This window comes from Borostomias antarcticus (genome assembly GCF_949987555.1).
Source record: "Borostomias antarcticus genome assembly, chromosome: 25".
Classification (NCBI taxonomy): Eukaryota; Metazoa; Chordata; class Actinopteri; order Stomiiformes; family Stomiidae; genus Borostomias; species Borostomias antarcticus.
The window spans coordinates 4,199,999-4,222,222 of record NC_140258.1 but is presented as its reverse complement, the minus strand read 5'-3'; the positions used below and the strand labels follow the sequence as shown (position 1 = coordinate 4,222,222).

Sequence of the window (22,224 nt, the reverse complement as noted above, 5' to 3'; positions counted from 1 at the left end):
TTTTGCTTTCAAACATAATGCAGACCTCGACTTCCTATTCCTGAATCTTATTTTTAAAATAGGCTGTACTTCAGGAATAGGAAATCGAGGTTGGTGTATGTTTTAAATAATGTTGACAGTGTATTTGAATGTATTAATGTGATTGGTGATTATATGTTATTTTATATTGTTTATGATTCTGCATGCTGTGTGGCCAGGGCTCCATTGTAAATGAGAGTGGTATCAACGGGCTCCCTTGGCTAAATAAAAAAACAAAAGTAACAACAACAACAAATCTTCGTGTCTTGGTATTTTCTGTTCAGTACCATTTCTTTTTAAACTCTCAGGGGGAAATGGCTCTATCATACTAGTGCAATACCTTAACTAAACACCAGGATGAAGTATAATTGTGGTTGCATCACCTCACCCATGAGCAGCACCACAAAAACAGCTTTCATTTTCAAGTGTTAATACTTTACGTTGATTTTAAACCAATTGTCATGTTGAGATTGGGATCCATGTATGTCCTGACCATGGCAGGACCATGACTGACCCAGGGCAGTGTGTGAGATTAGATATCCAACAGTCAGGTCAGCAGCGGGTTCCTGTTAAAGAGAATATTTATGATACAACACCAATCCTATTTAACCAAGGGTTCTCATTGTCTTTTTCGGTGCATAATCCGCATCTCATGATGTACGCAGCCATGGGCTGACGCATCGGGCGTCTTCCTGAACATTTCCCCTGGGACGTCTGCTGGTTGTGTGGCTGGGAGGAGATACGCGGTCTACCTCTGAGGCTGCGCTTGAACTCGCAGGATCAGAAACTCAGGAGATGACTGCTGTTGAGCTGAGGGGCCTCTGAGCGTTTCATATTGCACTCGGATGGTTATTCAGTTTGGAAAAGTGGAGCCAAAGGCTCACACGCCCAGCAAAGCTGTGTGAGTGGCAAGGAAGCCTACTGCATCTATAGATCAAGATTGAATTCTTCATTGCTTCAGTGAGTTCAAACCAAGGGCCTCAGATCGACTGATGTGCAGAATACAGACGTCCTGCTAATTGAGCCTGAGTAAATGGTAAATGGACTGCACTTTTATAGCGCTTTTCCACCTTAACGGCACTCAAAGTGCTTTACAATGGCCTCTCATTCACCCATACACACACACATTCACACACCAATGGCGGTAGCTGCCATGCAAGGTGCTAACCTGCTCATTGGGAGCAATTGGGGGTTAGGTGTCTTGATCAAGGACACTTCGACATGTGGACAGTCGGAGCTGGGATTCGAACCGATGACCCTTCGATCACTGAACGACCCGCTCTACCAACTGAGCAACAGCCGCCCAGAGTGTCTGATGGTCTCCCCATAGGCAGGCCTGGTGCACGATGAGGAGGGATGAGAGTACGGTGGGTTAATCTGTAGGGCCTGTCTGCCATCTGCCCTGCTCCACTAGAGCAGAGAGCAGGCCTGGGCAGTGACCTGGTTCAGGATGCGGAGGCCTGTGGGTAGAAGCTCCTCCTGCACCTCTCTGACTGGGCCTTCTGCTTCCCAACCAGATGATAGGAGAGGCCATAGTCCGCGTGGTTGGGGATCCTTCATGATTCTCCTGTCCTTGGTCTTGCACTGTGTGTGTGTGTGTGTGCGTGTGTGTGTGTGTGTGCGTGTGTGTGTGTGTGTGTGTGTGTGTGCGCGTGCTTGTGTGCGTGCGTGCGTGCGTGCGTGCGTGCGTGCGTGTGTGTGTGTATGTGTGTGTGCGTGCTTGCGTGCGTGTGTGTGTGTGTGTGTGCGTGTGTGTATGTGTCCTCTAGACTGACAGCTGATTATGTGGAACATGTACAGTATGCTGGACAATGGGCAAATACTGATCAGTCTATAAAGGAACTGTTTTGCGCACTTTTAGATTTAGAGTCCATTGAGGTAAGGTTCCAGGTAGAGAACTTAAGTCCATTTCAACATACAGATGTATCACATACTCACACCCCAACAGGCTGCAGTTGGTTGCAAACCCAGCAGTTCAGATGACCTAGCGAGCACACATTGAGGTCATATAGGCTACATTTGACTAACAGCCTACAGTACCACTCGGATTATGTATTGTAGATTTAATTTCAATATATGAAAAAGCACTAGAGAAGGTTTATTCCTGTGTGTAAGTAAATCCATTTGCACGCAGCATGTTTGCATTAACCATCCAACAATTGCACTGCAGCTTAAATCCTTTGCATTGTTGGTACTGCATACACTTCACTAATGTAGCCTTGAGCAGTGTTGTCCGTTCCTTTAAAAACCAATTGTTGCACTGAGCCAAATAAGTTGTGTTTAGTGGTAGGCCTACTTACAGTGAGTGAGATTTGTCTCATTTTTTCAGACATGCTTTGCTTACAGATGTTTATCAAATAAAATGTTGCATACTGCTGTGCGGTATCCACATTTCTTCTTTTTTTTTTAAAGTGAGTGACGCACCAGCCACTAGGGGGCATCGTTGAGCACCTGGCAAACTGCGGTGTGTGACGACCTATCCGATATTATATATATATATATATATATATATATATATATATATATATAATTATGGCTTGGAAAATCACTCTTTGATAAATTGAGTGATTTTCCAAGCCATAACTACGTAGGCCTAGCCTGGGCTCATCAGGAACACTTCTCTTGAGGTTAGGTCAGGACCTACTGACCAGCTAGCCATGTAATGTACAGCCTAGTGTGTGAATACTAGCTACTGCTCTACATACAGCACAGCGTTGCGTTAGGTGGTTGAAGGTTTTGTGGTAGCTGCCAGGATATGTCCTCTAGGTCACACGGTCACACCTGACAGGAACCAGTGCTGTGACCCTCCAGAGTGGTTCATTTCCAGGTCACTGTCCCTGTCCACCTCACACTCAAGGAAAAAAGATCAAAGGGGTAATATTATATAACCACTGCCTGCTAGAGTACCTCCTAGAGGAAAATAGGATTATCAATCAAGTAGATTAGCTCAGTCGCCCAAAATACCCTACGATTCACAAAGTCCTGGAAAGACTCATTTTATCTGAGTAGTTAGATGAGCTAATTTTATTTGAGTTGAGATGAGATGATTACAGTACGGTTTATCTAATATCTATAATAATATAATATAATAATATAATTACATCAATCGTTTGATTTATTCAGCCCTGTTAACAAGTGTAACCAAGTGAAACATGGAGTAGCTGGTGAGACTCACTCCTCAAAGGAGCGCTGACAGTCCCTCCAAGAGGGACGTCCCTATTGGTGCAACTGTCAGTGTGTCCGCCTTACAATTGGGGAAGCTTGTGGAACATGGGTTTGAATCCCGCCCTGCATGGGCAAGCCCTAATATGTTAAACACAATGCAGAAGAGAGAACGAAGGTTATACACGCGTGAGCACGCACACACACACACACACCCACACATACACACACACACATGTTAAATGGAGGCATGTTTTAAGAGAAGGGAGTTTACAGAGGGTGAATGTCTAGACATGAGATTTACATCAGCTCTCCTCACACAGACATTTAATAGTGGATTAATTAACAGACATACTGTACTTCACTCTCCATTGCACCCAAACAAACAGATCTAACAGATTATTCACTGCATATCTCTGCTTTATCCCCTGTAGTGTTTAATCCATTGATTCTAACAGCTCTCTGTGTTTTGTTTGGCCTGTGGGAAAGAGGAGGCCACATGTCCAATCAAGTTCAAGTTCAACTTGATTGTCATGTGTATGAGGAATATGATAACATGCTCCAGTGCTCTGTCTCTCTCCGCCTGACTGCCTGTGGAAAGAAACTGTTTCAAAATGAAATCTTCAACACGTGTCTCTGTGGAGGGGGTGGGTCCTGGGTCCTGGTCTGGACCCCACAAAGCAGGTGTAAAGGCTCTGTGGAGGGGTGGGTCCTGGGTCCTGGTCTGGACCCCACAAAGCAGGTTGAAGGGCTCTGTGGAGGGGGTGGGTCCTGGGTCTGGGCCCCACAAAGCAGGTTGAAAGGCTCTGTGGAGGGGGTGGGTCCTGGGTCCTGGTCTGGTCCCCACAAAGCAGGTTGAAAGGCTAAGTCGGCAGGTATAGCTCTGCTGCCGTACTTCCACAGAGAAAATAGATCCGCATAAATTAAAGGATTTGACGATAGTTTTACTTTTTTTATGCTATGAACACTCAAATTAACCCTGATAGACTGTCGTCGTAATTTATTTGCTTTGGGTGCACTGGGGAGTGTTTAAGCTAGTTTGGTAGTGGATGATACCCGGTACCATTGCGTTGAGCATGGTATGCATTAGCAAAATGTGTTTTCTCACGAGAAGGACAGAATCACCTGAACATTAAAAAGAAGAAGTCCAAGTAAATACAAGTAAATATAAAATATAAAAAACAAATGCACAATATGCAAGAATGGGATGAGGTGAACTAATGAAGAATAAAAATATGAAGATAATAGGCTAATTTACAGTCGAGTTAAATAGATAAGTATAGGCTATGTATTATATGGGAATATATGCAGGTATGTATATTATGTATGGTATATATAGCCTACTTGCATGTTCACAGATATTATATGTATATTCTACCGAGTAATCTGTCATAAATAAAATGTGCTGTAGTGCTGACTATAGTACTGAGTTCAGTAGGCCCACAATAGAGTGTGTGTGGGGGGGGGGGGGGTGAGGGTAGTGTGTGTGTGTGTGTGTTTGAGGGGGGCTCCTGAGATACGGCCCTTCAAGACTCTCCTGGCCTTGGTCTTGCTCCGCCTAGATGTCCCCCCCCCCAACGTGATGATACCAAAATGCAAAAAATTGCAAAATTACAACGCATTTTGGGGCATAATTATTACACGCTTTTAATCGAGAATTGATCGATGTCACCATGGGCCACATACAGTAGGCCTACACTGTAAAAAAAAAGAAAAAAAAGAAGTAACTTTCAAAAGGGCACTTGCCTTGTCCAGAGGGCAAAGGGCAGGTGCTCTAGCATCACCTCGTGTCTATCTGTGCATGTCCCTGGTGATGATTGATAGATCAGTCCATGCTTATACATTCCTGAATGGTTATCCTATTAATGGATGAATGAAAATATTGGTTCATAATTATGACATGTGAGAATTAAAAATGTGAAATAATCCAAAACAGTTATTAAACAACCATTTACCCTGCTGGCCGATGTTCGTCTTCCTCTGTCCTGCCTCTTTCTCAGTGACAACACTCACAGCTCCATCAGCCCCCTCTCCTGTGGGGGTTAATTGTCATAAATGACCTGGTAGGAGCAGAGAGCTCCAGTCTCTCTCCAGGCTTAAGACATATCATTGGATTAGCATGGGAGAGCATCTGCCTTCCCCCAGTTGGCCTGCCTCACACACCTTGAGAAGGACAGCTAGCTAGCGTAGCCTACCCCTCCGCACTGTACCGCTCTCTTCATGGTGCACCCGCATGGCTTGGCAGGATGAAGAATGTCAAGAAACTACACTTTCCGCTGGTTCTTGTTTTAGCCCATCTCTGTTTGGGTAAGTCTGGTTTCTGCTCATGTCTTTAAGCTCACTGTGTCTGATTAGCCTTCGTGGCTTTCCTCTCGTGGATTGTCAATGCTTTTCAGAGCATCCAAGATGGTGGTTGTTGGTAAATATTAACATTTATAGTGCTTACAATTTTCTGTTGTAACCGCACATCCTGTTTCTGTTTATAATTCATGCCTTTCTTTGCTTCACCTGCTTGCCTGCTCACATAGTTGCATCATGTGAGTCCATACTTTAAATGAAGAAGCTTGGCCATACATATGTTTACTTCAAAGGCCTGAATGTTTTTGTGGTGTGTGACGGATCATACTGTAGTGTGGGTTAGGTTGGGTTATAGGCATTGCAACTACAGTAATGATTTAAAGGGCTCGAGATCACTAGGCTATAGATTAAGAGTGTGGTGGGTATTTTTGGCCTTGTTGACTTAACCTCACCAGTAATCCTAGTCAAGGGGATTGAGAAAGTAGGGGAGCTTCGTACAATATGCTCAGTTTGTGTCACTGGTCAGTGAAATAATGTTACAATATAACAACAAACATTTGCACGCTGGAGTGAATACATAAAGATGCTAAATCGTTGTTGTTCCATCTCTCGTAGCACAAGCTGACTACGCTCCACATTTCTTTGACAATGGGCCCTACAGTAACCACGGAAACCTGGCTCTCTTCAGCCTATCAGAGGACACCCCTGTCGGTGAGATCCACCACCGGAACATGACACAGGACCCAATCAGTCTTAACTGCTAATATACAACGTGTGATAAAACAACTACAGGACACAATGGCCCATTTGTTAAAGTTACAGTAATCTATATCTACAAGATGAACAGTATCCTGGTGCAGGAGGCTTAAATCCTGTTGACTGTGTGGATATTTACTGACTGTGAGGAACGTTAGCTACAGCTGTCCTTTTCTCCACACTTTCCATCAGACAAAGCCTTGCCATCTGTTTACCTTACTGTAGGATGCACAGCTGGTGCCACAACAGTGTCAGTCAGACTCAACCTCATACTGTAGTACAGTACGTCATGCTGTAACTGCTACCCTGCGGGGACTGATAGTTAAGATGGGTCATTGCGCCTAAATCATCACTCACTGGTCCACAGCACAATGGCCTCCCTTGACTTGTCCACTCAACTAAACTAAAGTAAGATTATCAGTTGTTAAATGCCGGTTATCCCCTTTCAGGCACACATATCTACACTCTCAATGGCACTGACCCAGAAGGCCAGGAAGTGAGGTACGGGTTGGCCTTTGAACCAAGATCCAGAGAGTACTTCGGAGTAGATCCCAAATCTGGCAAAATTACCCTGGTGGAGCAACTGGACAGAGAGGTAACCCTTACACTGGCAACACGTTCCAGTCTTCTGTTCTTTAACTTCAATTTGAAATCAAACTTTATTTAACCTGGAAATTGTATGCACTGGATATTTAGAGTCTCTTTTCTGTCGCATCTGTCACACAGAACCAAGATTCAATTGAAGTTTATGTCAGTATCACAGATGGACGAAACAAGGTGCAGTATGTGTACACATCAGAATGACACTTTTATAGTTCCTAGTTATCAACACTTTTTTTTTTACACATACAGGAATTTAAAGAACACATACACATAAGTAAAGCTGGACTGCTGTGAAGCCATAACTGGGACAGTATAATTTGATAATCTGCGTGCCCTCTTGTTTTTGTAGGTCACTGAAAAAGTCACAGTGTTTGTAATGGACACCAACGATGAAAGACCAGAGTTCCAGAACATGCCGTCCATCGTAGATGTCCCAGAGGTAAGTCCCATGACATTCCTCTCTCAGGCTGTAGTGAACCATTCACACAGTGTAAACATGCTTAAATCACACGTGCCCACGAGATGCTTTTACCACAAAACAAATGGATAAACTGAGACTACAACGCAACGGTAGATCAAGTGCAGCAAAATAGGACACTAGGTCCTTATAGGACAATAGGTCCTAATATGTTTCCTCAGGCTTTTCCAGTCTGCCCTAGAAGCAGTGTTTCATACGTTCTCTGTGTGCGTCTCTCCCCAGACTGCGGAGTCCGGTAGCAGCGTCTATCAAGTGCAGGCTGTGGACCGGGACACGGGCTCCGGAGGGTCCGTCACCTACTACCTCCAGGTAATGACCGGCAGGGCTTCAGCCCCACGGCTCAACCCGACCCCGGCTCCAGAGAAGCGCTGCGCTGAGTGGTCATATGACTGAAAAAAAGGACACTTTGCGAAAATCCCAGTAAAAAAAAAAGGGCCAGGTTGCAAGGTTAATCTGGACATGATGGGGGAAAATAAAAGGGATAAAAGTCATGAAAGTGACACCAGTGTCATTTAGAATTCAGTCGGTGTGGTGTGTGTGGGTACTCATTTTACTATACTTGTGAGGACCCCATAAGTATCCCCACAAGAACAGTAAAACAAGGACAATGCTCACTTGTGTGTTTGCGTGTCTGTGCGCACACGTAAACACACACGTAAACACGAGTCTACGTGTGAGAGTGGTTATGGGGCAGGGGATTAAATCACAATTACATTTGTATGAGGTATTGGAGGCTTAGAGGGCTGCTTTGGCGATGGGGTGTGGGCAATATTAGTTTGCACTTTGGGCTATTAGGCACAAGGAACATCTGGGCCAGAGTGAGCCTGATGCACATCTGGACACGAGGGCTTTGACCTCTGCCTGCATGCGGACGCTGCTGTAGGACATGAGGTCTTTACAGCCGCCCAGACATGTATGTCCTACGCTATAGATGCCCTGATTGGGATGACAGCAGAGTGGTGTTAGTGTATCCGTCTGACCGTGAGCGTGTCATCTCTGAGCGTGTTCACGTGAGCGGCCGCCTCACATGATGGGGCGAGGTGACCTCGCTGTGTCTGTGTTTAGTGGTGCTTTGAAAACGTCGCCTTTTGTCGCCTGTTGCAGCAGAGCACCCAGGACAGTAAGTTCGCCGTAGACAGACACAGCGGCGTCCTCCGGATCAAGCCCGGGGAGAACCTGGACTACGAGAAGTCCAGGACCCACTTTGTGACCGTGGTGGCCAAGGTAAAGGTCACAGACTTACTCCTGTCCGCTTATTTACTCTCAGTAATTACTCCTCCACTCAACTCAGTAATCACCAGTCCTTTATCACCAGTCCTTAATCACCAGTCCAGGCTTCCTTGTAGATTCACTCCATAAACAACCTGTAAAACAACACCCACCACTAAAGCACTCACAGAAGGGGGTTGCATCTCAGAAACCAAGATGTTTCGCCTCGTAAACCCCCTTGTAAACCCATTGTAAACCCATCGTAAACCCATTGTAAACCCATTTTAACCCATTGTAAACCCATTGTAAACCCCTTTTAAACCCCTTGTGACTGTTACTAACTACCCTGGGGTCCAACCAGAAGGAGGCCTGTCTGGAGAGTACAGGCTCTTACAGGTCAACACCATCCCTAAACACGCTCTCGTTCGCCTCAGGACGGTGGCGGGAATTTCAACGGAAAGGAGCAGGTGCTGTCGTCCTCAGCCACCCTGACGATCAATGTGATCGATATCCAGGACACGCCGCCCACCTTCATCGGGACGCCATATTTTGCCTTCGTCTACGAAGTCTCTGTGCCAGTGAGTAGGCCTACATCTGCAGCTCTCAGTGACTGACTGATGTCACAAACTCTCTTTATATACATACTTAAGAAGGATATTCATGTACTATGTTAATGTCTGTATCCTGAGATAGCCATACAGTACTTCCCACATAGGAGCATACCGGCAGTACAGTTTTTTAGTTTATATGTTCAGTTGCAAACAGACTTTTAGTTCTAAATCCAAATTTGAGACACTGGGTTTATCTTTTTGTTCAATTTCCGTTGAAAATCTCTGTCTTTGATTCATGACTTATGGGAAGCATGAGTTATGCGCGCGTGTTTCTCACGTCAGGGTTAGGGTTAGGGTTCTGTGTGCGCAGGCTGACCCAGGACTGTTCAACTCCTGGGTCGTTTGATGATGGGTGATTGGCTGGAATGCTGCTGATCTCTTTTCCTCATTCTCCGGAGTGTCCTCTCTCCGCGGGGCTGAAAAGCCCATCCTAAGATCAGTGGATCTGCACAGATGCCCCATTGTTCCATCGCAGAGTGGAACAGCCTGAATTACAAGATGTGATTATGGAGCGCAGAGTGATGCTGCATCTGTGGCAAGAACACACAGAATGAACAGTAGAGACTTATAGTACTCTATTCATGGTTTATTAACCGCACATCCTGTTCACTATAGCCCTGTGGTTAACTTGTTTCTGCCTGGGCCAGCTGTATTTACCCTGGCCGCCCCTAATGCTTCTAAAGCTGATTACCCATCCCGTTTCACCACTTACATTGATTTGCTTAATGGCTCAACCAATCATGACGAAAGTTATGATGTGTTCTCAGGGAACTGAAATATACACGGTCGTGGCCCAAGACGGGGATGTGGGGAACCCCAACCCCATCCAGTACTCCATCGAAAGTGGTAAGCATGATGTCAACCCGCGTTACCCACAAGGCTTTGCTGCTTGTTTACCCGCGTCACCCACAAGGCTTTGCTGTGTGTTTGTTCTTTTGAAGGTAGTGCTTACAGAGCTCTGTGTGGTTCCCTCTGCAGGTGCAGACGGCGTTTTTGGCATCAACAAAACCAGCGGGTGTGTGCGCCTGCTTACTCACCCAGACAATCTGAGGAGAGAGATATTCAACATCAAAGTCAAGGTAGGACCACATTCTCCCAGGCATAGCTGCACAGTCTGCTTGCACCTTCCATATACGGAGGTGTATGTATTTGACCTTTAAAGCGGGTCGTGGATATTTCCCCACAGTAGCAGCGCTGAAAGATTGAAAGTTCATGTCAGTTCATGTGAGTCAGTGCTACTTTTCCTATAAGGGAATGAAGCTCTATGATCCTCACTACACACACAAGAAAACTCTGTGTCCAGTACTTGTTTGACCTTACAAGGTGTTGCGGTCGAATGCAATGGATGGTTTATTCTCTTTAAGAGCATTGCTTTTAGGGTTGAATCTTTGAACCAACACATTGCTGTGAGTCTTTCTCTTTCTGAACAGGCCTCGGAGGTGGGCCCTGATGGACAGCTCATGGACTTCGGGCTGACCACGGTTGTGATCCGTGTGGTCGACCTCAACAACCATCCCCCCACATTCTTCGGAGAGAATGGACCCCAGAACATGTTTGAGATGACCATGTATGAACACCCGCCAGAGGGCGAGATCCTGAGGGGTCTGAAGATCACCGTCAATGACTCAGACCAGGTGTGGCGAGCTGTCATGGTGGGCTAGCTGTAGACCGTCAATGACTCAGACCAGGTGTGGCTAGCTGTCATGGTGGGCTGCTGTAGACCGTCAATGACTCAGACCAGGTGTGGCTGGCTAGCTGTCATGGTGGGCTAGCTGTAGACCGTCAATGACTCAGACCAGGTGTGGCTCGCTGTCATGGTGGGCTAGCTGTAGACCGTCAATGACTCAGACCAGGTGTGGCTAGCTGTCATGGTGGGCTACTGTAGACCGTCAATGACTCAGACCAGGTGTGGCTAGCTGTCATGGTGGGCTACTGTAGACCGTCAATGACTCAGACCAGGTGTGGCTAGCTGTCATGGTGGGCTACTCAGACCAGGTGTGGCTAGCTGTCATGGTGGGCTACTCAGACCAGGTGTGGCTAGCTGTCATGGTGGGCTACTCAGACCAGGTGTGGCTAGCTGTCATGGTGGGCTACTGTAGACCTCTCACCAGGCAGGCAAAAAAAACACATGTACTTCCTCATCTCTACAGAGATACACAACACTAATCTGTGTTTGAAAGCTCTTCAACTGAGATCTGATTGCTTATTATGTAATATAATTTATCTAATGTGTTGTTTACGCTTTCTATTTGAACATTTGAATTATATGATTGTGCAACAAGCAATTTCCCTTCCCTGAATAGGATCAAAAGAGCAGATATTGGCTGAGTGCCTGGCTTACTGCCTGCACGGTGATATAAAACCTCCAGCCATTATTACAAATGCTTATTGATATTACATAAACCAGCCCAAATAACCGGGTTTCCCTCCACAAGCTGTTTGTCAGATTACGCAAGCCTTTTGTGTTCCAAATCTGACGTCAGTTAAATGGAGCAATAGTACAAATTCACCTCATACGAACCCCCTGTTATAACACTGGAGCCTGTTACAAAATATGTGTGTGCTTCCAGGATGTTATGTTAGAGCATAAATAAAGGTTTGAAATTAAATTAAATATACCAGGTGAGTTTCGAGTATACAGTCATACCTACGGAAGAGCATAAGGGCCAACAACTGAGTTTATTATTTTTTTAAGCTTCTGAGTTTAAAGTCAGAATTTCTGACTTTAAAGTCAGAATTTCTGAGAAAAAAGTCAGAAATAACTTCTGAGATTAAAGTCAGAATTTCTGAGAAAAAAGTCAGAAATAACTTCTGAGAAAAAAGTCAGAATTTCTGACTTTAAACTCAGAAGCTTAAAAAAAAAAAACTCAGTTGTTGGCCCCAATGCTCTTCCGTACATACCAGACTCATGGGAAACATCACATGCAAATAAATGACATATAAACGTGCTGTGTTAGATGTGGGTCTGTCTCTTAGCGGTGAAGAGAGCGTATTATCCTGTGTGTGCTGCAGGGGTCGAATGCTAAGTTCAACCTGAGACTGATCGGCCCGGGCAGAATGTTACGAGTGGTCCCTCAAACAGTCCTCAACGAAGCCCAGGTCACCATCCTAGTGGAGGACTCTGCTGCTATGGACTACGAGAAGAACCAGTTCCTCACCTACAAGGTCAGCACATGGCACTCTTCCCTCACTCTCACTCACACACTAGTCATGTGGTGAGACATGAATGATACCAATATGAGGGTACAGGCTACGTTTATGTTAGGGTTACGGCTATTATTTGACTACTATTTGACTAACTCTTTTTCCTGACTTCATCCCGTCAGCTCCTTGCTGTGGAGATCGATACCCCTGAGAGATTCAGTGCCACCGCCGACATCGTCATTCACCTGCTGGACACCAACGACAACGCGCCCAAGTTCTCCTCTGACTACTACATAGCCAGGATCCCCGAAAACTCCCCGGGCGGCTCCAATGTGGTGTCAGTGACGGTGAGTCTGCATGTTCATCCCTCACTAAAAATACATCCCAAAGCCAAAGCAGGCTACGTCATCCACTCTGGGTTAAGAGGTATGATGATTTTAATAGAATGCTGATGCTGTGAGCCATTAATTCCCTAAATGTGTGTGTGTGTGGGGGGGGGGGGGATAAATATGTAAAAACATGTTGATAAAAGCTAGAGAAGGTAAGCTGCCAGATGGCTATCACTTTCATTTTGTTGTGTAGCTCCAAATTCCCAGATTTTTTTTTCTTCTCCCGTTATGTTGCACATGCAGCTGCAATCCAGAGAAATGTGCATAGAATCTACTTTCACATTTTATTTCAATGGCAGTAATCAGGGAGAATGCTGTTGTGAGTGGGTTTAGGCTGTATTGTAGGATCATGTATGGATGCGTAGCTTACCTTTGTATCGCTAAGAGAGCAGAGAGCATTATACTCTCCATCTACAATATCATCTATGTAATCTATCTCACATAGAGAAACTATAAGATTTGAATTGTATGCTAGTTCTCTACCACTGTACCCTGTATGAGCTGGGAGCCACACCTACAGTATGGATGGGGACTGTACCCTGTATGAGCTGGGAGCCACACCTACAGTATGGATGGGGACTGTACCCTGTATGAGCTGGGAGCCACACCTACAGTATGGATGGGGACTGTACCCTGTATGAGCTGGGAGCCACACCTACAGTATGGATGAGGACTGTACAGGACCTCTTCTCTAAGATCACAAAGTACATCTATTATTATGCACCTCCTTGATGAGCATAGCACAGAGCAGGCTAGGTCAGGAGAGGGTAGAGCAGGCTAGGACAGGACAGAGGGGTTAGGACAGGACATAGGGGCTAGGACAGGACAGAGGGGCTAGGACAGGACAGAGGGGCTAGGTCAGGAGAGGGTAGAGCAGGCTAGGACAGGAGAGGGTAGAGCAGGCTAGGACAGGACAGAGGGGCTAGGACAGGACAGAGAGGGTAGAGCAGGTTAGGACAGGACAGAGGGGCTAGGACAGGACAGAGGGGCTAGGACAGGACAGAGAGGGTAGAGCAGGTTAGGACAGGACAGAGGGGCTAGGACAGGACAGAGGGGCTAGGACAGGACAGAGGGGCTAGGACAGGACAGAGAGGGTATAGCAGGCTAGGACAGGACAGAGGGGCTAGGACAGGACAGAGAGGGTATAGCAGGGTAGGACAGGACAGAGGGGCTAGGACAGGACAGAGAGGGCAGAGCAGGCTGGGACAGGCCAGAGGGGCTAGGACAGGACAGAGAGGGTAGAGCAGGCTAGGACAGGTGTGACCACCCGTGGCATCTCTGTTTGTGGCTGACTTCAGCAGTTGTGCTGGACTGAGAGCAGCGGGGCTCAGGGGGGCTCTGTTTTAACCCCCCCCCCCCCCTCCCCTCCTAGGATGTTATTGTGACCTCAAGAGACATGCTTTCATTCATTCATTCAACTCAGTCAATTCAGTAAAGGAATTGATGTTGACATGAATAATTAAACCCTCCTGTAAACAGAGTGTAGATACTACCTGTCGGGGAGTTCTAACTAACTCTGATTTTATCGTTGCCGTGGTGACCAAACCAACTGTTTTTATTACGCTCCCTCTTTTTCTCCGTCTCCCAGGCGACAGATCCAGACTCTGGGCTTTGGGGTGAAGTCAAATACTCCATCTACGGTTCTGGGGCTGACCTGTGAGTATCCGCCTGCTTCTCCTGCATCACACACCTCTCCCTCCCAGCCACCACCTCCCTCTCCTCTCCTCTCCTCTCCTCTCCTCTCCTCTCCTCTCCTCTCCTCTCCTCTCCTCTCCTCTCCTCTCCTCTCCTCTCCTCTCCTCTCCTCTCCTCTCCTACCCAGCCACCATCCTCTCCTCTCCTCTCCTCTCCTCTCCTCTCCTCTCCTCTCCTCTCCTCTCCTCTCCTCTCCTCTCCTCTCCTCTCCTCTCCTCTCCTCTCCTCTCCCTCCCAGCCATCATCCTCTAACCCCATCTCCCTCTCCTCTCCTCTCCTCTCCCTCCCAGCCACCATCTCCCTCTCCTCTCCTCTCCCTCCCAGCCACCATCCTCTAACCCCATCTCCCTCTCCTCTCCTCTCCTCTCCTAACTAGCCATCATCCTCTAACCCCATCTCCCTCTCCTCTCCTCTCCTCTCCTCTCCTCTCCTCTCCTCTCCTCTCCTCTCCTCTCCTCTCCCTCCCAGCCACCATCCTCTAACCCCATCTCCCTCTCCTCTCCTCTCCTCTCCTCTCCTCTCCTCTCCTCTCCTCTCCTCTCCTCTCCTCTCCTCTCCTAACCAGCCATCATCCTCTCCTCTCCTCTCCTCTCCTCTCCTCTCCTCTCCTCTCCTCTCCTCTCCTCTCCTCTCCTCTCCTCTCCTCTCCTCTCCTCCCTGCTCTGTTTCTCTGTATACTATGTGTGACAGGGTCTAGTGAAACGTGACCCACGTCGGGGTCAGCTACTGTACTTGCTGCAGCTAGTTTTTTATGTTTTTTTAATGGGTTTTCGCTGCATAAGGCTGCATAACATAAGGCCCAAACACATTACATTACATTACAATCATTTAGAAGATGGTTTTATCTATAACAACTTAATAATTGCATTCAAGAGTAGCAATATATAAATACAACAGGTGAACTCCAGTCCCTGTCACATATCCCATCCATCCCTCCCTCCCTCCATCCCTCCCTCCCTCCCTCCCTCCCTCCCTCCCTCCCTCCCTCCCTCCCTCCATCCCTCCATCCCTCCCTCCTTCCCTCCCTCCATCCATCCCTCTATCCCTCCCTCCCTCCATCCATCCCTCCCTCCCTCCATCCCTCCATCCCTCCATCCCTCCCTCCCTCCCTCCCTCCCTCCATCCATCCCTCCCTCCCTCCCTCCCTCGCTCCCTCCCTCCCTCCCTCCCTCCCTCCCTCCCTCCCTCCCTCCCTCCATCCCTCCATCCATCCCTATATCCCTCCCTCCCTCCATCCCTCCCCCCTCCCTCCCTCCCTCCCTCTATCCCTCCATCCATCCCTATATCCCTCCCTCCCTCCATCCCTCCCCCCTCCCTCCCTCCCTCCCTCCCTCCCTCCCTCCCTCTATCCCTCCCTCCCTCTGCCAGGCCAGGTGGTCTGTGTGAGTTGGGGTGACTGGAGTGGAGCAGTACTTTCTACTGTTATTTTCTATTTACAAATAAAGTATGACTGTGTAGAATCAAATTAGTCACATTTATTTAATGTTTTTTTTGTTTTTTTTTAACTAAGAAGGATGTATAGGTTGCTATGCTGGTTAACTGTGTGAGGGCACAACAACACAATGTACAATATAAGGTAAATCAAGCAAACACAAATCTTAGAGAGGCCCAGTTCACTTGGCGGGCAGCCCAAACCCATCCAGCCTGGTAGAGATACTATCTACCTCCCTGTAAGCTGGGAGAAATATAACAGCATGGGATTTCCATCATACCGTTTTTATACTACTGTAATTCTTGTTCTGTCATTTCGTCCTTTTTACGGATTTGCCGGCATTTTCTTTCAACTATCTTTTATTGGATTTAAAATGGATAGGAGTGCAGTAATACCTCAAATATTCTAAAACAGGGTCATGCCACTTTGGGGAAAAACAGACTCACATTTCTGTCATTCCTCTCCATCGGGAGGCCAACGAAACCTCTTTCTGTCCTCAAACAGCCCTTAACCCTCTCTCAAAACCTCTTTCTGTCCTCAAACAGCCCTCAACCCTCTCTCAAAACCTCTTTCTGTCCTCAAACAGCCCTCAACCCTCTCTCAAAACCTCCTTCTGTCCTCAAACAGCCCTCAACCCTCTCTCAAAACCTCTTTCTGTCCTCAAACAGCCCTCAACCCTCTCTCAAAACCTCCTTCTGTCCTCAAACAGCCCTCAACCCTCTCTCAAAACCTCCTTCTGTCCTCAAACAGCCCTCAACCCTCTCTCAAAACCTCTTTCTGTCCTCAAACAGCCCTCAACCCTCTCTCAAAACCTCTCTCTGTCCTCAAACAGCCCTCAACCCTCTCTCAAAACCTCTTTCTGTCCTCAAACAGCCCTCAACCTTCTCTCAAAACCTCTTTCTGTCCTCAAACAGCCCTCAACCCTCTTTCAAAACCTCTTTCTGTCCTCAAACAGCCCTCAACCTTCTCTCAAAACCTCTTTCTGTCCTCAAACAGCCCTCAACCCTCTCTCAAAACCTCTTTCTGTCCTCAAACAGCCCTCAACCCTCTCTCAAAATGTTGCACCGTGCTCTTTATGTTCCAGCTCAGCACTGACTGGATAGGAAGAGGGTCATACAGTATAACTCAAAACCTCTCATCCAATCCCATAGTGTTACAATACACACCCTACTGTACCAGCACAGTCTGTGGTCGTGAGGTGCTGTGCTCTAGTTAGAGCTGTTGGTTAGAGCACGCATGCTAAATCTGTCTACCAAGTCCCTTTCACAGCAACACTGCTGCTTTCAGTCGAAGACCCACTTGGTGCCAAGGGCATTGTGGGTGGATTTTGAGTATTTGCGGATATCCTGCTTCCAGATGTGGAGCATTGCAGTTGATCTTAGGCAGGAATGTATGGTATTTGACCAAAAGATGGAGAGTGTGAGAAGTAAAATAAACCACAGAGGGAAAGGTTGGGAATGTGTATGTTATTATTTACCTCAGAGTGATGCTTTACGTAACTATATTACACATGCAAGACATACCTGTACAAACAAAATCAGAAAATCATCAATTTGGCTGATGGGTTTTCTTGTATCTCCTATAATCATCAGTGCTTCCTCATTAATACTGTACATTATAACATAGCTACTCTATTTGATAAAAAGCACCAGACAATCACGGTTTTCCTAAGACCCTAACTAGACATCTCTAATGGTCTCACATAGAAACATTGCCCCCTCCACTACTGTAAGTCTTCTCTGTGTGGATTAACAGAACATGTTCAAACTTTTTCACCCAACTAAACACACCCATTTCCCCTGTGTTGAAAAGTTCAAACTTGCTTTATTTTCTGGTCCCATCTTCACCCCTTCTACAGGTTAATCCCTCCTCACTGTACAGTAGGCTGCTGTGTTGTGTGGTGTTGTATGTATGTTTTCTGTGTTGTATATCCACGGCAGCTAATCCTATCATGAGATTTGGTCGAGGAAATAGACTGTCCTTTACTTCCTGAAGCACCAACCAATTATTTCACGTGACACAATGACAGCAGGGTAGTTCCTGGTTCAGAAACATCCGATTGGATCCAGGCTTTATGAGTGCAAATGTTTTAACTGATTTACTTTATTGTCAATTCTACTGTATGTTATGTATTTGTGTCTATGAAACTGTATGTGCTGCCTTTCTTGGCCAGGTCTCCCTTGCAAAAGAGATCTTTGATCTAAATGAGACAAACCTGGTTAAACAATGGTTAAATAAAAATAAATCTCACATTGTTGTGTTGGTACTGTTTAGATTAGAATAACCCAGGAGGCCAGATTGTGTGACCAGAATGTATGTATTGTAATACACACTCATTTTGTGGAAAGCAGCAAAGGACAGTACTAGCCTACTGTACTTGGCACTACTCTAAAGCAGAGGATCAAGATTTAGAGGGTGAAAAATTGAAAGGTTGAAAAATGATAAAAGGGCTGTTATTCTGGGATTGAGGACTGTGTATAAAACACCACCGCTTTTCCACGGAAAAAGCCCAGCATGGATTTTCAAAGAATCATGGTTTTATACAGAATAATCTTTCCCAGAACCCTAAGCTAGTTAAAGAAGACGTTTTCTTCCCCATATACCTACTGTAAGTGATTGTACATGTGTCAAAACACCACTTCTTCAACACACTATGCTTGGTGTGTCCTTCAGTTGTATTGTGATGAAAGACTGTGATGCAACACTAATTGCCTCTCTGGGGACATACAAGTTTTCTAAGTTCCTATCTCATGTTATTAAGATTTGATTTCTTTGAATTTGAATACTTCTTCTCTAAATTAGAATCAATGGATACAGCACAGATTAACAATACAGTCCTATATAAACCATATAGACGTAAAACAACAACAACAACACTGTCAAATATGTTTTTCCCCAGGTTCCTGATCCAGCCCGGCTCTGGGATCATCTACACCCAGCCGTGGGCCAGCCTGGACGCAGAGGTCAAGTCCAAATACAACTTCTACGTCAAGGCTGAGGACACGGAGGGGAAGTACAGCCTGGCTGAGGTGTTCGTCACCATACTGGACCTCAATGACCACCCCCCAGAGTTCAACGACAACTTCCTGGAAAAGACCATGGTCATCGGAGCACCAGTGAAGATCGAGGTCTGCGCTGACACCTGGTTCATGAGACATTATATCTTGTCATCTAAAACTTTTGTTTGTACGTCACCTGTGGATATATCTTAAATGCGATCCAGAATAATATATGTGTGAGGTGTTGGATAATGTCGTCCTTGTGTCTGGCCTCCGCAGGCAGTGGACGATGACGCAGAGGAACCTAACAACGTCATCGAGTACTCCATCATGAAGGCCGAGCCGGACAACATCTTTGACATCAACGCGGACACGGGCGAGATCAAGCTCAAGCCCTACATCAAGTCCATGGACATCGTCCAGAACATCACCAAGCAGAAGGACTGCACCTGGTCCGTCGTGGTCCAGGCCCGGGACCGCGGCTCGCCATCCTTCAGCACCACTGCCGTGGTCAAGATTGACATCACGGAGGCGGTAAGAGAGAGAGAGAGAGTGTGTGTGTGTGTGTGTGTGTGTGTGTGTGTGTGTGTGTGTGTGTGTGTGTGTGTGCGTGTGTGTGGCTGTATCCCCAATGAAAACACCCAGTATAGTATATTTCCTTTAACTATACAGTAGGTAGAAATAGTCCACTCCGGGGGAATAGGGCACTATGTAGCATCAGTCCTGTCTGTTAGCATCAGTCCTGTCTGTTAGCATCGGTCCTGTCTGTTAGCATCAGTCCTGTCTGTTAGCATCAGTCCTGTCTGTTAGCATCAGTCCTGTCTGTTAGCATCAGTCCTGTCTGTTAGCATCAGTCCTGTCTGTTAGCATCAGTCCTGTCTGTTAGCATCATTCCTGTCTGTTAGCATCAGTCCTGTCTGTTAGCATCAGTCCTGTCTGTTAGCATCAGTCCTGTCTGTTAGCATCAGTCCTGTCTGTTAGCATCAGTCCTGTCTGTTAGCATCAGTCCTGTCTGTTAGCATCAGTTCTGTCTGTAAGCATCAGTCCTGTCTGTTAGCATCAGTCCTGTCTGTTAGCATCAGTCCTGTCTGTTAGCATCAGTCCTGTCTGTTAGCATCAGTCCTGTCTGTTAGCATCAGTCCTGTCTGTTAGCATCAGTCCTGTCTGTTAGCATCAGTTCTGTCTGTTAGCATCAGTCCTTTCTGTTAGCATCAGTCCTGTCTGTTAGCATCAGTCCTGTCTGTTAGCATCAGTCCTGTCTGTTAGCATCAGTCCTGTCTGTTAGCATCAGTCCTGTCTGTTAGCATCAGTCCTGTCTGTTAGCATCAGTCCTGTCTGTTAGCATCAGTCCTGTCTGTTAGCATCAGTCCTGTCTGTTAGCATCAGTCCTGTCTGTTAGCATCAGTCCTGTCTGTTAGCATCAGTCCTGTCTGTTAGCATCAGTCCTGTCTGTTAGCCCCTTGTGTGTCTATAAGATTATCTCAATGTTCAACTTTTTTTTTATCATGATCAAATGCCAAAACTGTATCAACAACAAAGACATGAGCATTGGACTTAAACTTAACATTGGCCTTAACAACTGGTAGCTGTAGTCATGGAGTCTTGTTTGATCAGACACCCTTGTCCCTAGCCTACTCTCTAGCTAGTTTACACTAGCTTTGTAGTGAATGTCCGCCGTATGGTGTTGTCACAGTCGTGTGCTCATCACTGGTCACAATCTCTGGGTAGAGCAGTCCCTTCTCCCTGGTCAAGTAGTAGTAAGTAGTTGTAAGACTAAATCCTAGATTTCACTCTGGTTGTCTGGTTCATAGATTAGAACAACCACAGCCCCAAATGATCCAATCTCATCGCAATGTTGTGTTTTCAGATCAGATCCAGAGTACTCTCATACTTCATGGGCCTCAGGAAGCGCCCGTGGGCTGTTTTGGGGATATATTTGAGCGTAATCGGCGTTGCCATTTTACTGACAATCATCATTTCAACACTTATATACTGGAACTCTGTGAAAAAGATGCGTATCCAGCATCATGGCAAGATCAGAAAGATAACTCGGAGGGCTGTGCCCTAGACGATCATCCAACTCGTGTTTTCTCCGCATCTCCACATTGGGATTCACTGGCAATCATTGTATTTTGTTTTTGGAGAGACACTTCTATTTCTATGTGGTTGTATTAGGGCCAGATTTGTGTCTGTAAAAGAGTACGGGAGCACAATATACTGTAAACTGTCATTTATTTTTTATTTTTTTTAACAGTTAACCTTTTTCATGTTTATACACAAACTATCAGTAGGCTACCCATGATATGATGATGTATTTCGTTTTGCAAACAAAACCAATAGAAATTCATGGTTAAATGCATGAATGAATAGTGACGTCATGCCATTTCATTTGCACGTGCGATGCTGCATGGTCTCAGCCATGGGTGCCCCTCGAACCCTTCTGATCTTGTCTTGATTAGATAACAAAAGCAGTCTATTCAATTGTAATTAGCATTCAAAAAGGTATTCCTTTACCAGGATCACACAAGCAAAACATGATTAGGCTCATACAAATAGGCTACTCTCATCATGTCGTAAGCGGTGGTCACTTAACAGGTTTTCATACAGTGAAGTGTAATATTTACACACTGTAGTGGCAGTAACAGACACAGGGTGATCGTTTGGCTGGGGTCCCCTACTATAGCAGTGCAAATGTCTTGCAGTAGACTCAAATTATGTCAATAGCCAAATGATAACACATGCAGTACTACACGGCTGACGGTTGTCTGATTGGTTAGTAAGTGTGTGTACAGCAGTCTCTGATTGCTGTCCCATGACAGACTTCTCTCTCTTTTACAGACTCAACTCAGGGGGGGGCCTTTGGCGGCCTTTTTAATGCAGAGTAGAGACAACCCCTTGCAAATCCTATGCGCGATTGCCGGTGTCATTAGTGTCATGGTCGTAGTCACAGTCTTCATCTCCACCGTCATGTTCTTGCGCAACAAAAAGTCCAACAAGATCCTGCCCAGCCGCCGCGTCCGGAGGCGTCCTCCCCGGCAGCGCCAGTCCTGGACCTTCCAGAACCCCTTCAGGACCCGCCGGAGCCCCGGGGAGGCGTTCGCCCGCAAAGACGAGCCGGAGGCGGCGGAGAACGTCAACTGCAATAACAACGTGGTGGACGGCCACCGCCACCACTACCAGCCCCCGCCACCGCCGCCCTGCGCCCCCGCCCTCCCCCCTCCCGGCTACGGCTGCCCCAGGCCGGGGGACAGGTCGGGGGACAGGTCGCGGGCGGTGCCCTCCGTGTCGGCCGCGGTGGCCGCCAAGCCGAAGAGGAAGACCTTCAGGGACAGAGAGGACAGTCTGAACGTGGCGCTAGTGTCAGAGCTCAAAATGAGACTGGAGCAGAAGAGGATGCAAAACCGCTACTAGGGGTGTATTTGTCTTTCTG

The 22,224-nt window shown here is 46.6% G+C and overlaps 1 protein-coding gene across 1 annotated transcript; it reads left to right on the top strand.

Annotated features, from left to right (window-relative positions):
- Positions 1 to 1,364: 1,364 nt before the first annotated feature.
- Positions 1,365 to 22,205, top strand: cdhr1a (cadherin-related family member 1a; the record flags this gene model as incomplete). The annotated part of the gene is made up of 17 exons (XM_084458734.1): positions 1,365 to 1,380; positions 6,094 to 6,189; positions 6,684 to 6,829; positions 6,961 to 7,011; positions 7,187 to 7,276; positions 7,538 to 7,624; positions 8,423 to 8,539; positions 8,959 to 9,102; positions 9,903 to 9,981; positions 10,114 to 10,214; positions 10,566 to 10,769; positions 12,148 to 12,300; positions 12,462 to 12,626; positions 14,257 to 14,324; positions 18,695 to 18,923; positions 19,074 to 19,328; positions 21,633 to 22,205. The coding sequence occupies 17 exons, from the start codon at positions 1,365 to 1,367 to the stop codon at positions 22,203 to 22,205; spliced, it is 2,574 nt and encodes an 857-aa protein (XP_084314860.1).
- Between the last annotated feature and the right edge of the window lie 19 nt (positions 22,206 to 22,224).